Here is a 17,499-nt window from a genome sequence, read left to right on the forward strand (position 1 = left end):
ATTCTATTTGATGCATTAATAGATGCCATCGAGCATGTAAATTGAAAATAATATCACAAAAATCAGAACCTAGGTTAATATAAAAATTTAGGTTCGAAGAATTTGAGTTTATAATTGGTTTGATTGGATGGCAGTTTTCTATGGATCATGCTTTGGCGGAGTAGAAGTGTAATAAATGCTATAATTTTCAACAAGAAAAATTAAAATTTAAATGCTTGAAATAGGTGTGTTTTTATTTTAAATTATATACATTTATTTTATTACCGAATAATTAAAATTTATGTTTGAAAATCGAATATTGTGAAAAACTTTTTGTGGGATAGAAATAAAATTAAATAGAAGCCTTTGACACCGTACTAAAAATAAAATTTTGTATTTCATTAAAAATAAACATTTAATCGAAGTAGGTGAAAAAAACAAATTTGGGCAACTATCTTTAATTTTAACAAATGTCAATAAGGTCACAATAACTTTCTGGCTTTAGGATGATGTGGTAATAAGGTTTTCTACATTAAAAAAATTTTTTTATATTTCGGATGCTCTATTCAGGTGAGTATTACATCTAAAAGATTATTAAAATTATTTATTATTTCAAAAAAATTAAAGGAAATTTTCAAAAAAAAAAAAATTATAAAAATTTTTTACCAAATTTTTGTTTTTTTGGAGTAACATAATATTATAAAGTCAACTGTGGAAATGTAACAAATAATAATTTTATTTTTATTTTTTAGTTTAAATATTTCGGTTGTGACTAATGAATTCTTAAATAAATTTGACAGTTTTGAATTAAGTATCACTTAAAAATTTAAAAATGAATTTCCTTGGGCACTGTAGAAAACTTATTACAAGAAGAGGAATCTGGTTATCCCGAAGATGCTACTCAAGAATAGAACAGTTGAAAACCGAAAGACGCAGTATGTGTCCCACAGATTTAATTCGACGAGGGGCCGTATTCGGTATTTATTATGACCCTAAGAATACCGTTAATCCCTATGGGAAATTAACAGAAACTGCTGAGAAGTTCAATCAAAGAGTATGTGGTCGTATGGAAGAAATGTTATTTGTAGCTGGTATGCCTGTTAAAAAGGGAGAAATACGAACACTGTTCGATCTAGATCCTGATTTATGCGCTATTGTTATTGTTGGACTTGGCGAAGAATGCCAAGGTTACGATATTGCAGAGCGTATGGACGAAGGAAAAGAAGCGATCAGGCAAGCTGCAGCCTTGGGCTGTCAAGAACTACAACGGCTAAACACAAAAATAATTTACGTTGAGAGTTTTGGCCATGCTGAATCTGCAGCAGAAGGTGCATCACTTGGATCATGGATTTATCAAACTCACTTGAGTAAAGAAAAACAACTTATTATCCCAGATCTCATTTTATACGAAGATTGTGATTGGACTGGATGGCAAATTGGGCTACAAAAGGCAGCAGCACAAAATTTAACGAGGCAATTAATGGAAACACCTGCCAATGAATTAACACCGTCAATGTGTGCTCAAAATGCTGTTGAAATTTTATGTAAATCTGGTATCAACGTAGAAGTAAAAGTAAAAGCTTGGGCTGAAACGTTAAACATGAATGCCTTTGTAGCTGCTTCAAAAGGTTCATGTGAACCACCAATATTTTTAGAAATAAGTTACTACGGTGCTCACAGAGAAGAGCGGCCAGTAGTATTAATTGGTAAAGGGTTAACATTCAATAGTGGCGGTATTAATTTAAAATCATGCGATGGAATGAGACTAATGAGAGGCGATATGGCAGGTGCTGCTAATGTAATTGCTGTATGTAGAGCAGTAGCATCATTAGAATTACCAATAAATGTCAGAGGTTTAATACCCTTGTGTGAAAACATGCCTGGTTGTTCCGCCATGAGACCTGGTGATATAGTACATGCAATGAATGGTAAATCCATCGAAATTGAAAATACCCGAAATGCAGGCCGTTTGATTTTAGCTGATGCATTAGTTTATGCTCAAACATTTTGGCCACGATTTATTTTAGATGTTGGTACAATGACAGAAGATGTATATCGTGGATTGGGTACAGGTGCATGTGGAGTATTTACAAATTCTGAAACACTATGGAAGTATATGGAAGCTGCTAGTATGCATACTGGTGACAGGGTATGGCGCTTACCATTGTGGAATCATTTCACACATTTAATAACACATCGGGAAAATGTAGATGTGAGAACTCAAGGTGATGAGTATGGTGAATCGTGCAAAGTAGCAGCTTTCCTAAACGAATTCGTACCATGTGGTGAATGGATTCATTTGGATACCTACGGAGTTATGTATGAAGATGGTGATGATCCTAAATATTTACGACAAGGCATGTCTGGACGACCAACCAGAACATTAATTGAATTCTTATCACAAATGGTATGTCAAAGGCCCGACGAAGAAAAGCCAAACAAACCTTGTTAGTGTCCGTTGGTAATTATTCCACTGTACCCCTTGCACTTTACAATATCATTGTCTACATTAACCACATACACATTAACTGCAGCCGAAATAGGTCAGAGCGTCATGTTTTAATATTGTCCTAAATACTGTGATTTTATTTTTTTTTTGCAATGCATCAGCTGTATAGATTGTAAATTTGTTGTACTTGTTTTATTTCAAACCAATAATTAAAATGTACAAAATGAAAAAAAATATAGCAAAAACAAATTCATTTCTGGTTCTTATCAATTTGCTTTTCAGTCTTTCTCATCGTTGGTTATTGTCTCGGAATGGCTCCAAAATTTTAAAATGCTTTCAAAAAGTTCAAAAAGTGAAAGAAAAATCATTAGTAGATTTACGTAACAAATTCGATTCGACTGAAGTTCAAGTTCATTTCCGAGTATCTATATTATCTTATTCGAAAAAAATTATTTTTTACCATTCACATTTTTACTATTTTGTTCAACAACAAAGTAGTAAATTGATTTCGTAAGAATCAGGTTGATTGAAACGTCAAATTGGTTTAATAATTGTCGTGGTTTAAGGTAGTACGAGCGCAAGGCAAGTTTAAACTTACCGTTAAAATTATATTTTTTTTAAATTTAAAATATTTTCTGCTTTGATGAATTTTGTTATATAACTTCATGAATTTAGAATTAATGTAATTTAAATCCGATTTGAAAAAAATTTGGTGTCAAGAAGGGTTTTGGTATTTGAAAGGTCAAGTTCGATAATGAGAAAAATCGGCAGATAAACGAGGGATGGAGGTGTGCGCAAAGTACAAAAAAGATTTTTGTATTTTTTGATCAGTTTTAAGCAAAACTCATGTGATTTTTCCTCTAGACGCTTAGTTCTCGAAATAAAAATTCTTAGATAATGATTCAGTCAATCTAGACGAAAAAACGGCCGGACCAGGAAAAAATTTCAATGGTGAATCTGAGGTTATAGATCCTTATACAACAATCTCAAACACAGCACGGCATAAAATGTCCGATGTGTACTCTTCAGCAAGCTTTATTTCAAAAACGGTAAGTTTTACAATAAAATTGTTTAAATAAAAGTTGAAGCTAACTTTGAGTCAAACAACTTTCTCATTTACACTTTTACAAAAAAAATCATTTTTTCTAAATGAAAATCGTGAAAAACCCTTTTTTTGATACTTTAGCGCCACCTACTTTTTGTAATTTAACTCGTATGACGTTGCTTCAATGACATAAAATGTAGGTGACAATGTCCTTTACATTTTTTATTTGAAAAACTTTTCCCTTAAACCAATAGATTCCGAGAAAAACGCATTCCAAATTTTTTTCCCATTTTTTTGGATTTTCTCAAAAACAGCGGAACGAAAAATTCTCTTAATTTTTTTTAAAGTTATTTACATGCCCCCCTAACGATCTATAACCTCAGATCCACCATTGAAATTTTTCCAGTCAAAATGCCAGATTGACTGTACCAGAACTAAAATTCAATATTTAAGAAAAATGTGTTATTTTTTCAATCCTGAGGGGATTCGCTCAGCTGCTGCGCTACGAATTTTTTATATATTTTCGTTACATTAGAATGTTTTTCATAATTTAGATGACATTTTTTTAAATAACCTTTTGTTAAATTATAATGGCTGTACGACACATAGTTCTGTTACGGGAGTGTTTCAAACTTTAGTGAAATTGATATATCAATATAGATAAAAGAAGCAAAGATGTACATTTTGGTACATTTTTTAATTGAGTGAAACCATGCATTTTTGTTGTTTGCGAGGATATAAACAAGCGGATCTTCATTCAATCGCAAAAAATCAATGAAGCAATCAATAATTTATGACCTACAAATTTTAAATTCTTTACTATTTATAGTTTTCTAGAAAATGTTAAGAAGTTTTGTCCTAATTTGGACATTCACGGTAAATTAAAGATATTTACGAAAAAATGTTTCAAAAAAAAAATGTTTATTTTTGAATAAGGAACATTTAAACTTTTGTTCTATTTCTTACGATTAATTCAAGATGGGTCCTACGAACCCAAGACTCAGTTGACCATTTGATCATTTGCTTTTTACATCCTAAGCACGCTATAATAATTTTAGATCGATATCTCTTTTCGTTTTTGAGATAACGTGATGACGGACAAAATAATATGGTCTAATTAGGTGATTTTATGAACACCTGTATCAAAATTTTGTTTGAAGCATCATTATTAAACTTAACATACTCTGATATATTTCATATATAGGGTAAACAAATTCTCGAAATGTGATTGTTACATTTTAGAAGTCAAGGCATGTTTTTTTCAAAAGTAAAAAGTTTGTCCTTTTCTACAATAACAAAAACAAGAGAAAGTTTTTCTACGATACCAAAAATTCAATTTAGGATATAATGTTTTTGGGTAGAATGTTATGTTGTAAGTTAAATTATAAATATTAATTTCTATTAAAACTACTTTTTAGATTAGTGTTAATACGTTTAGAAATTTCGTTTTATCTTTTGTATATAAAACAAGAAATACCAATCGAATAGTGAAGCAAGAAAGCATATATTTATGGTGGATAGGGATTGATTGATTGCGTGAGAATGACGTAATTTACCTTCGTAAACTAATTGGTCGAGGGATTGGTATTACATGAAAGTTCAATTTCTTGTGAGAATAACTGTAGAGAAAGACTATTCTGTTCTTGTTTGTATAAGACAACCTCTTGCTTCTACTTAATATACATGGTGATTTCAATATAGTGTTCCGTGTTAGTTTACTTTTAAATTTATAGCAATTTTTCCGGAAGGTTTCGTTTTTTTAATAATTTCGTTAATTTAATGTTTATTGGAATATTTCATTACTGGAACATACCTAAAGGCAAACGATTAAACTTACTTGTGCTAGCTAAATTTTATTGCAGTTAAACATTATTGATTGTGAGTATTCATAATGATTCGGATACCATTCTTTATTCGACCTATTTGACCTTATGCTTTTATATTCGATATCCGAATATTGCGGTATTGGGTACTATGATCAAATACGCATGTTCTACTAAAACCTGTGTCTGCTTTAAAAGTTGGTAGCAAGCGCTTGCGCGTTTTCTCGTAAAAAATTTGTCTGCACTCACGATAAATACAGGTGCTACTATAAGTAGGGATGTTATTGACAAAAGTTATAGCAAACCTTTAATTACCACCTGAGGGACAAAGCTCTCGTGGGCTGAAGATACAATTAAGGAAGTGATACTACGCTGGCAGCAGTGTCAGAATGATTGCCTACCTTTCAAGAGCAAGCAAAGATATTAAACAATTTTAAGTTAATAATATAGTAACCTTGTCGTTTGAAAGTATGGGGTAGTCTGCATCAAATCCGGTAGTTCCGATTTTTTGCAGACTTGTTTATGATGTTGGTCCAATGAATAATTCAAGTTTGTGACCTAGATCCCTGAACGTAACTTCGTGAACGTAACGAAAATCCGTGAAAATTTTAGATTTTGGCGATTATAACATTTTTTTTCTCAAAAATAAAAGTGAAATAATAATAAAAGACTTTGGCAAGATAAAGCATGTTAGGTGGCATCTTTAATTATAATTAAAACGCATTCACGAATTGAGTGAGATTCCATGTGATTCCTTATTATTCACACTTATTGTAGTCTTGTAGTAGCCATGCCATATCTAGCCATTTCATTCAAAAATGCTTTTTTTTCCATAACAAAGTGGTTTTGAGAAATTATAAAAATGTGAACATTGGTTAGAGAGTTATGTTACTTATTTCTGTGTTAGATCAGAAGTTTTTCGGACTATTCTCATATTTAACAATTTTTCAGGATTAAATGCGTAATATTTTTAGTGGAACATAATGTATACATGTAGTTCAAATACTATGAAGTTTTCTAGTATGCCTGAGATTTGTATTACGTGACTTTAATGTGAATTTCTTGTTTCTGTTATTTTTCCCTGTTTATACTTTGATGAAACTAAATACTTTCATGTGTTACAAGTAAATTTATTAGAAATTCTACTGATGCTTAACTATTTTAGTTCGATTAAATTTTAATTCAACTAATAATGTCTATATATTTTATTGTCAAATTAATGGACAATCTCTATTGATAAATTTAGAAATCTAATTTTCCAATTTTAGAAAATTTTTATTTTGTTTTGATATTGATTTTAAAAATTAAGGTTTAAAAACCATAGATGAATCATTTTTATATACCCTGTTATATATGAAATACTAATTTTTCAACATATACTAATTTTTAGTCCCAAATAATTTAATATCTTCATTATTCATCCAAATTTAAATAAATATCAGTGTTCTTTATTCCACTTTTCTTATTAGCAACCTCAGTTACGTGAAACATTTCTGACAAATATGCAGGTACTAAATAAGCGTGTCGTAATTTTTATCAGAATGATAACGTGATTACGACCAAATATGAAAGAAGGATCATTTTGAATTTGCTATGGCGCTTACTAAATATATATTTGTATTAATTTAGAGACTCCAAGTTCGTAGAATGTTCTATAAATCCTTTCAGTATAATTATTTCAGTACTCAATGTCAAGAAATTCTAAATTAATTATCTGGTCTAAATAAACTTACAATGAAGGTAAATCTTAAAACAACAGAAAACTTTCGATTGTATAGATCAAAAAAATTAAGTACATTGCATGTTTTCACTGCAGGTATAACCTGAAAACACTTTTATTTAAACTAGGGACGAATTCAAATTTAAAGGTATTTTCTCTGTTACAGGATCCGTTTTAATTCAGAGCTTTGTTTTTGACACAGGTAAGTTTACATAGTATTTTAGTATATAGTGTTTTACCATTATTGACCTGATAATAGGAAAATATTTCCAAATAACTAGCATAAAATTTCATAATTTTAAATCTATACAAATAAATTAAATTGAGGTGTCTCTTTGTTATGTCTAAATAACAGCAATTATATTAATGCATTGCAATGTTTATACACTTAATAAAAACACATTTTTAAAATTATTGTCTGTCTATTTGTTTGTTTCGGCAAATCACCGAACCTACTGCACAAATAGCTGATGGTATATGGATTAACGTAGGCATGATTTGCCTTTCTACGATATATGATAACCGTGGCCGCATATATAATGATAAAACCTAATTTTCTGGCAATATTTACACTGAAAAAAAATCTATTTTGTGTCAAATGATTTTCTGTTGTCACAACTGCGCGCCGGAGTTGGATACGGTGAAGCCCGCAAGACGCTTAAATACGTCACCTTGCGATATAACTCTCACTATAAAACGATGTGTCTATGGGCTACCTAATTTGGAACTTGTTTCCTTGCTTCAAAGCAGAAAGTTGACAAGTTCAACAACTGGCTCTTCGATATTTGGATTGTACATACAGTGCTCTGACTACAGTTCAAGGTCTGATATTGTTGAAAACACCTTCAGTATTTAGAAAGGCAACCAGAGTGTATTTATTGTGGGCTAATGTTTTTCTTGTTAAACAAATATTTTGGAAAATTTTGTGAAATCTACATGCTTTAAAAATTCATATTTCGCAACGATTATTTATTAATTGAAGTTATAAAACGATTGCTTGTGATATGAACGATAACATTTTGAAGCCATGTTTACATGGTATTCGTGAAATCATGATACAGGGGGTGTTATCTTCCAAAGTAATATACGTATGTTGACTGTCCACTTATATCACCACGTAATTTTTTTTTATTAGAAACACGGAAAAACTTTATTCTAATGTGTTCTATATCTCTTACATAAAGCAAAGTTAATCTCGCAATTATACCCTGAACAAACTCAAAACTTAAAAATGGCAAATCCAAAAGCACTTAACTATAACGAAAAAATCTCTATAATTAATAAAAATAAAAAGAAAGAAAGTCAACTACTCCATAATAGAAAATTGTGTTATATAATTTTTCTGCAACAGCTTTTATAACTTTTATTTTCATTTGCAAAAATTTATAGAATAGAAACCTTTGTACTCGAAAAAGGATACAAAATTTTAACCTTCACCTCAAATATTGACGTTTTACTTTTTATTTTTTGTAAGCACTGGCGAATGAAAAATAGCTCCGATTTAGAAAATTGACAAATAGCAGTCATTTTAGCCACATCCGGTAATTAGTTTTAAAACTTTCGAGTAAACTCCTTCTATTATTCTTCATTACTAAAGATGTTTTACTAATACTAGACTTCTTTTTTATTTAAATAGGTTCAGTATCACGTACTGAATGAAAATGCACAAAATCCTTGCATAAGAGATAGTTTCGGTCTATTTCTCTGTAATCGGGAATTTTAGACAATAAGTGGTATTATCTTTATTGTAGGTAATTAAATTTCCTATCATTTTACGTTTACGACTTATGCAGCTTTTGCGATTTAATAACTGACTTTTTGACCGATATCGGTCAAAAATCTCATATAGCTCTTATATATCTCTAGTAATTGCTTAAACAAAACAAGTGCTAATATCCTTACTTTTTAATCTCCCAATTTCCAACAACTTTTACAGTAAACTTTTTTCTTGAAGCAAAGCAAAACTTTTTGGAAATTTATTTATAAAGTTAAGATATTATCATTTTATTGTTTACAAATATTAGAAGAGATATCAGTCAATTAGCCAATAAGTAAATCGTCATAGTCGTACAAGTCATAAACGGTTAGTGATACAACAACAAACATTTTACAATAGGATTTTTAAATATCTACAGTAAAGGTTATTACCATTTTTGGTCTAAAGTGCATGGGTACGGAGATATAATCAAAACAAAATATAGATTTTGTAAGGATTTTGTGCGTTTACATTCAGTATGTCATAATGAATCTGTTTAAATAAAAAACAACTCCTGTTATTTAGTGCATTATGGACAAGAGTAACGAGCTTCTATATAACCTGCATTAGAAACTATGAACTTGGAAGATTTAAGATTGCTTTGTACTTAGATTCGGGTTGTTAGATTGATCCTAAAGTTTGATCAGTCTAATACGACATTTCAACGGCATGAAAGAGGCATGCTTGAGTGTCGAAATTCTAATCAAAGCAATTAAAAAATGTCTCTGTTGAAAACATAAACAAAATAAGAATAAAAGCTCTTGTGGTATCATTTGCAGGATATTTCTTATAAAGCTTTTTTTCTAGTACGTTTATAAAACTACAAAGGACATATTGTTTATAGGAGAGATGATATAGGTATCTCCCATTCCATGTTACAATAATGGATGGATGATAGATCTTCTTAAAGTGGAGAAAAATGATAATGATAATCGGCTTTTCATTCTTTAATATCTTATACGAGAAGAACAAAAATCACTCACGTTCAATACGTTGCATATTACTGCCAGTCTCTCATTAGTCATAGTGCGATATTTAGTAGGTATATCACCTTTTTGAAAATATTTGATTGTAGGATAATGACATATCAATGTGCTTCATTTTCTCGTTCTTGGCTTGAAGCGGGAAGGCTCTCGGGATTGCTTAGCATAGAAAAATTGAGTCTTTAGTTTACGAGACAGCTTCTGCTAATTCTACGATAAAGTATATGTGGAAAAAAGGTTTTAAATAAGGACCTGATTTTCGAATGAAACATGACCATTTTTTCCTTTAAGAAGTATTTGATATTAGTGCTCTGCAAATCTAAGCCACGAAAGTGGAATCCGTGAGACCCCCAAAACATATCTTTGTATGGTATGCAATGACCAGTAAGTAGTTTTATTGGCTATTAACGTTCCTCATTTAACTTGAGACTGAGTTGTTACTCGAAAAAAACGAAAAAAAAAAAATTGTAATTGATAAAAAGTTGTATTGAGGCAGAATTATGGGTTAGACGCGGAGTAAAAAGGTTTTGTCATAGACAACTCTTGTTCAACACTTGTTTAAGACATAGACGCATAACAAGTAAAAGCTTGAGGCAATTCCGTGAAAATTTTTTGGATATAATGTTGTAAGAACTGTTATATTTTAAGAACCGTTATTTTAAAGATCGTGACTTTAGATATTTAGAGTACTTTTTAAAACAAAGAAGTAGGAATCTCACAGTTAATATGAGTGTCGTTTCGGAAATATGTTCAAATAGCGAAATATGTTTTGGAAAGCCAATTCAGATAGACTGTTTCATACCTATGTTAAATCTCGAAAAACTAGAATATTTAAAATATCAAGATGTGAATTTTGGAATACTTCAATTATCATTCTTAGCTGTACCTAAAAAAACGCAAAGCAGAGAGTTGATACTGTCTCAATGATTCATTGACTTAGAACCATTTTGCGAAACTAGCGGGCATCAGTTATAAATAAGTCAGTTTAATTTACTTATTAGTCTAAGTTTTTCCATCAGTGTGAAGAATCGAAAATGATGTTTTGAAACCATGATAACTAATGTGAAACGAAGGCAAGTAGTGGCAATTCTATTCGGTATTCTTATCGAAGTATATCGGCCGCTTATACACACAATTGTATTCTATACCATGGTATTAATAAAGGAGTAAAAAGAATAGTAAATGGTTAATAAAACTAAAAAAGAAAAAGTATGGCCAACGATAATAGTCTTAAACGAGACGATTTGAAGTATAAAAAATAAACTTTTTATTAGTCATATTATAAAATTTTCTTACAATATAAGAAGAGCTTTAATAATAATTGTCGTTAAAAAACGGTCAAGTATATGTTGATTATTTTTACGTTGAGGGCTCTGTAGGTAAACCTAACAACTTGTTAATCGCCCTTTGAGTTTTTCTTTTCTAATTTATTAAGTATTTTCATGTCTTGTAACATCGTGCTGTGCATAAGTTTACTTAATTTAAATCAATAATTAATAAATAATTTTTAATAATTTTAATTTTATTAACTCTATTTTGATGTCATTTTCAGCGTTGTCTGTCAAAGGATTGTTACAGAGAGGTTGTTATTTAATGAAAAAAAAATTGACATTTATCCGATATATTATGCATGCGGAATAGTACAATCAAACTAAATATCTAACAGGAAAAAATTGTTACATCTTTGAAATTTTGCATAGTTGTTTAATAGGTTGTAAAAACTTCGTGCCAAAAAAAACAGCCAATCTTGGGGTTGCTTAATCCCCTTTCAAGGGAGGGTATTTGAATCAAATGAAAAAGCATCCATCTTGTAATCCGTTTGGGATAGAACAAAAGTTTAAATGTAAAAGTTCCTCCTTATAAAAAAAAAAATAACTACCTTTAAATTGAAGTATTTTTTATAAACGTCACTGTTTACCCGTGAGAGCGCAAATTAGGACAAAACTTTGGTGTGTAATTTTCTCCTAAATTATAAAACATAACATAAATTGGAGTTTTAAATTTATTTGTAATTTCAATTAGTTGCCTTGTGAAACATTCTTGAAAAATTGAAAAAATTAAAGAAAATATCTTCGAATATTTCGAAATTTTCGGAATCCCTTTTTTTATTTGCATACTTTTTTTGTTATTTGTAAGCACTTCTCCTGAGTGGAGAGTGTTTATTTTTTGGAACTAATTCACGAGAAATGGATAGGTATGTCCAAATGAGGTCACAGACATTTCTTTAAGCTACATATTGGAATAGTTAGTTGTGCCCGATTTTTTAAAAATTTATTTTATCGCACTTTTTAAACGAATGGGAATGCAAATAAAAACGAAACATTCATTCCTTAAGTAAAACTTTTTTTCATTAGATTATTTTGGCTATAGAAGTATGCATCTTTTATTGGCACGAAACTTAAATTTCAAATTACAATTATTTTTAATATTTTTATTTTAGTTCGAATTACGAAAATTTTCACATCGAATCATGAACTTGAACACTTTATTGTCTGGATGAGAGTGGATAATTGGTTGCTCACGCAATGGAAAATTATGACTGCTCATGAAATTTTTCTTTACATAATCTGAGACAAACTGCTCAACAAATTAAGTTTCTGTTTAACACTTCTCATTGCAACTATTCAATTATCTGACAAGAAACAATCAAAATATGAAGTATGAATTTAAGCCCGAAATAAATGGTTGTTTTTCAAACAATGATAATGTTCTTATTATAATCTTTATAAAGATATTAATTACTTTGTAGAGAAACACATAACATTCTTATTATTAGTCTAAATCTTACGACAGTATTTTGAAAACAAAAATGGAATCTAGAACAAAATATACTTATTATTAATCAAGATTATGTCAAATTGTATCTGTTTATAAACATACAGACAATTCTCAGTCCTTGTATTTTATATTATTAATATATTTGGAAGAAACAAAATACTGAACTGATGTTGTTAAATGTATTTAATATACCTATATGATGTTATTATATTGTACAAATATTAAGTTTTATGTATGATGTGTCGCTGAGCTGTTAAATATGTATTACACATTGTGCTACAGTATGTGTCTTTTAACATAAGGTATTGAATTTAATAATAAATTAAGATTTCGTGCCATAACGATACAAATCTCTACCATGATTGCAGACTAAATAGCTGTTTATTGCTGACAAAATTACACTTTGTTATTAGGTGACTTACAAATTGCTTTAAAAATTGTATTATGGATAGATTTTATTATTTATAAGTATTTTATTGTAAGGATTTATATTCCTTAAATATTTGACTTCTCAGTTGAATTGATAATAATTAGTACATTGACATTAAAATTATATTGGTTTCATTTTAAAGGAAATGAATTATTGTTTTTTTTTATTATTTATTTTTATATTATAACATATCTATTCAACTGAGAAAATATTTTAGTTTGAATTATGTAATTTACAGTTTAATTTTTTTATGTAATTCATCTAAGTACCACTTGTATTCCAAATTCTTAACCGAATCACACTATGAGTGATAATCGGGAGGTATTTGATCTTTTAGTATCAGATGCGGGTTATCCTACCTATGCTTTCCTATGGTTTTCCATAAGGTTTACACGAGGTTAATTTAAGTAAAGTTCTTAACAAAGTCAGCCATAGATGCATACCTTCCCTATTCTATTAAAATTACAGTAGAAATTCAAAATGGCATCTTATTATAATGGTATTATTACTAATCGTTGAAGTATTGAATTACCTAAAAGAGTGATTTGAAGATTTTAACCAACAAACTTTTAATTATTAGATTTTCTGGCATTGTAACCATTGGCTTATAACATATCAAAGAAAAAAGTAAGTAATCACCAGGAGTGGGATCATATTTCATAGCTAAGAAATTTTAAAGCACCTTTTTAATATCATGAGTTGCACAGCGTATATATGTATCTTATCAATATGATTTATCCTCCTGGCTCTTGAAACAATAACTTAATTTTTATACTGTTATTAATAAACATGTAGGTTGTCTATAGCTATGGTTCGAGTTAAAATATTGATTATTTATATTTTCATATTCAAGTGCTTGTTGATCTATACCGTGCCGTATAAAATCGCGCATTTTTATGAATTCATTACAATTTGGTCTGAGTTTTATTTCAACAACTTCATATCTCATAAACCTTTGCAAAAAACTTAACAATTATCTTAAAGAAAATAATTTGAATAAAAGTCATTCAATTTATTATAATTTGAACACGATAGTTCTCTGACGTTGAATTCGCCATATTACGCATAAAAATGTATAACTAGACTTGATACAATGACAAAATTTGAAAGTGAAATTAAAATTGAATAAAAAACGAAGAAGTTACAAGAATTTAAAGATTGTTGCCCATCTCCTTCTAGCAAAACAAAGTTTTATATGTATTTTTATTGTCTCTATGGTCGGACAATGACGTCACTAACCTATATATTCCTTTTTGTTTAATTAGGAATTTTAAACGTTCATATTTTACGTAGTTCTAAAGGATTTCAAAAACCAACTTCACTTTTCTGCCCGTGCAGTGACAATTCTTTAACTGAAGTAAAAATTTAGTCAACATGTCTACTGTTCACAACACTATAGATAGTTCAAACTGCAATGATACTGCACCAAAAGAATGTATATAAATAATATGTGTACTACAAGATTACTCTTTCTTGTTACAAAATCATTTCTGTTTCGAAAAAAGTCGTCGATTTTGGAGTATATTTTGTACAAGCTGCCTAATCAATGATTCTTAAAGTAGGAATCACACTGAACGTAATGGTGATATTAAAAAATATTTGTAAACTGTCGGTTCATTGTTATTAATAATAATGCTCTTTTTAGTTACTAACCAATTTTGGCAATTATTGAAACAATCAAAGTATTTTATAAATAAATAATTTGTGACTTTCCATGAAAGTCTTTTTAATTCGATATAAACAAATAGAATTTTTTGATTCAAAAACTTTGAATCGAAATAACAAAAAAGAAAATTTTGAGACTAAATAAACCTCTGAAGGTTTATTTCAACTGAAAATACACATTCCATTTTGCATTTTAGTTCAGTATCCCAATTAGGAAAAATACTTTAGGTAGGTACACACTTTATACTTAAACATAACAGAGGGGATGAATTCGAAATGTTATCAAAAACTAACATCTAAAAAAGTTGTACAAAAATTTTCCCCAAAACACTCTTTTTTGGAGGGCTTTTTTTAAAAATTTTGAAAAAAAAAAACCGTTTTTTGGGGAAACTATTGATTTTTGCTAATACTATTAAATGAAGATAATTCGTATTTTGAGCTTAGACGCGGCCGTGTTTGTTTATCCGTTCTTATAATTGTATAATAAGCAATTGAAGTTTTGAAATTGACGAGTTCTTTTTCTCGGAAACGGCGGGGGGTGGTTTAAAATAATTTAAAAAGGTAGTACTTTTTATGTACTATTTATGATATATTTATTTTTTTTTATTTAAGGTCGCTTTTAACATCTAGGTCATTAGCGACCGCAGAGATTCATTGTTATTGTCATTGTATATTTATGATATAAATTGTACATAAAAAGTTTTGAAATTTGTCAATATCAATCTTCAATTGCATATAACTGGAGAACGGATAAAGATACAGGGCCACGTCTTAGCTCAAAGTACGAGTTAATTATCATTAACTTTCTCATTTACTGTTATCAGCAAAAATTAATAGTTTACCCCAAAAAAAAAATTAATAGTTTCCACATGGTTACGAAGATTATTAAGAACTTCCTGGTTTTTATCAAATGTATTGATAAAACTATGTACCTAGTAGATTCTCTCAAAATACACACACCTGGTACGTATGCTAGGTGAAAGCGCGTAGTAAATAAGTTTATTTGAGCTAGGTTACTAGAACTGTAAGTAGAAATGCTAAATATCATTGTAAGTGTATGTATGCAAACTTCTAGCTAACTGTTACTATCTTATGTTTGGTTAAGTTTTATTGAGTTGGCAAGATAGAACGTGATGATATAACACACAACATCATATTTTGGGGGTAGCTTTGTGTTGTGAGTCGACGAATAATGATCTTATACCAAACTATTTAGCTCCATGTATGTTTGTATGTACAGAACAGCTCATATCATACTAGCTCAAACTATTTTAATCTTTGAATAAATTGTCATATAATTTGAATACTACTTCATTCATTAATCATGACAATTAATTTTAAATGTTATAAATTATCATTAATAAGCTTACGAATATTAATGAAAACTTCAATAGATTATACAGAACACGTCCTTGTATTAAAGAGAGCCGGGTGTATTCATAACAGTTACTTGCATAATAGGGTTATTGACACAAATCGCAAATTCACGTAAAGCTACCTGTAAGTGATAAATTTTAATATCTAAATACTGAAAATCATATTTGAATAATATATTAAATCATATTTAATAGAATTAATTGAAAAAAGTAAAACTGATATCAATAAGTAAGTGACTGACACACCAATCAAAATGTATTACCTGTAAAAACACCTGTTTTTATACCATGTATATATGAAATATATCAAGGTATACTAAGTTTAGTCACAAATTTGTAATGCATAAAAATATTGATACTACCAACAAAATTTTTGAATAGGTATTGATAAAATGAACTAATTGCTCCATTTCCAGTTGTCTGTCACCACGATAACTCCAATTCGAAAACAGATATGGAGCTTTATAGCGAGCTTAGGACGTTAAAAGTGAGGTCTAGTTCGTAAATGAGCAACATAGGTCAATTGGGTCTAGGATCCGTTGGATCCATCTTGTTAACTGTTAGAGATAGAACAAATGTTTAAATGTAAAAAATGTTCCCTACAAAAACATAAACAACTTTTGTTTGAAACAATGTTTCGTAAACATTACTGTTTACCCGCGAAGGCGTAAATTAGGTTAGGAACATATAGTATTTGAGCTTGTGTAAGAGAAGTGCCCATCTTTCTTTATTTACATGACATAAAAAATAAACGATTGCGTAATCAACACAGTCTATACATGGTATTTCAACAATTCACTCAGTCAACTGTTTCTTTTCACACTTTACGTTGTATTTAAGTATGCATGCGACAAATGATAAAGAAAGAAATAAACATTATTCTATCAGTATATGTTCTAAAGCAGTCATAATAGAGTTACCATTTTCACTGTGAAAGAAACACATAATGTATTAAATATTTTGTATAAAATTTAATCGCAAGTATTTTAAGTATTATTTAATAAATCAATTACATATTATTTGGTTATTTGTGTTAGCTACTTCCCAACTTCCAGGGATTATGTTTGTGTACTTACGGCTATAGGCAAAAATTGGAAAATGAAAAATTGCAGTTATTTAACTCGGAATTTATCCCGATAACTCATCGTTATCCTTAATCTTGTCACCATGGATGTGATTCTTATAGTGGCAGGAGGGCTAAATGAGTAAACTATGATGGCATACTTGGAGATCAAGCCACTATTTCTTATTAATTTGGCTTGCCTATGCTTGAATGTCAAGTACCTATGATTAGCTACTTATGCCAGCTTTTATGGGTATTACAAAGACATCGGTATATATTGAAGATTCTTGTTCTTCAATTACAAAAACATTTTATTTAGTACAGAACTATAAGTCTAAATTTGAAGCGACTTCACTTTAGGGGCTTAGACATCGAAATATTGACAAGATCATGACAAAAGGTTGGGTCTTCAAAAACTACACTTCTGATTTC

At 29.6% G+C, this 17,499-nt stretch overlaps 2 protein-coding genes across 3 annotated transcripts in view; both read left to right on the plus strand.

The window, feature by feature from the left end:
* The window catches only part of LOC123291109 (complexin), a 736,149-nt gene that overhangs the window by 12,670 nt on the left and 705,980 nt on the right, over positions 1–17,499 (plus strand). Inside the window, exon 2 of the mRNA XM_044871566.1 lies at positions 7,183–7,218. The gene's annotated coding sequence lies outside the window, so the exon portion shown is untranslated. The remainder of the gene's footprint in view (positions 1–7,182; positions 7,219–17,499) is intronic.
* On the plus strand, positions 485–2,656 carry LOC123291102 (cytosol aminopeptidase-like). 2 transcript variants are annotated; one of them, XM_044871556.1, is made up of 2 exons: positions 485–549; positions 732–2,656. In XM_044871556.1, exon 2 carries the CDS (start codon positions 812–814, stop codon positions 2,429–2,431), a length of 1,620 nt encoding a protein of 539 aa, XP_044727491.1. In that variant the 5' UTR covers positions 485–549; positions 732–811; the 3' UTR covers positions 2,432–2,656. The 2 variants fall into 2 exon arrangements, with proteins under 2 accessions (XP_044727491.1, XP_044727492.1); XM_044871557.1 differs by having other exon boundaries at positions 780–2,656.

The sequence above is a fragment of the Chrysoperla carnea genome, chromosome 1, assembly GCF_905475395.1.
Source record: "Chrysoperla carnea chromosome 1, inChrCarn1.1, whole genome shotgun sequence".
Classification (NCBI taxonomy): domain Eukaryota; kingdom Metazoa; phylum Arthropoda; class Insecta; order Neuroptera; family Chrysopidae; genus Chrysoperla; species Chrysoperla carnea.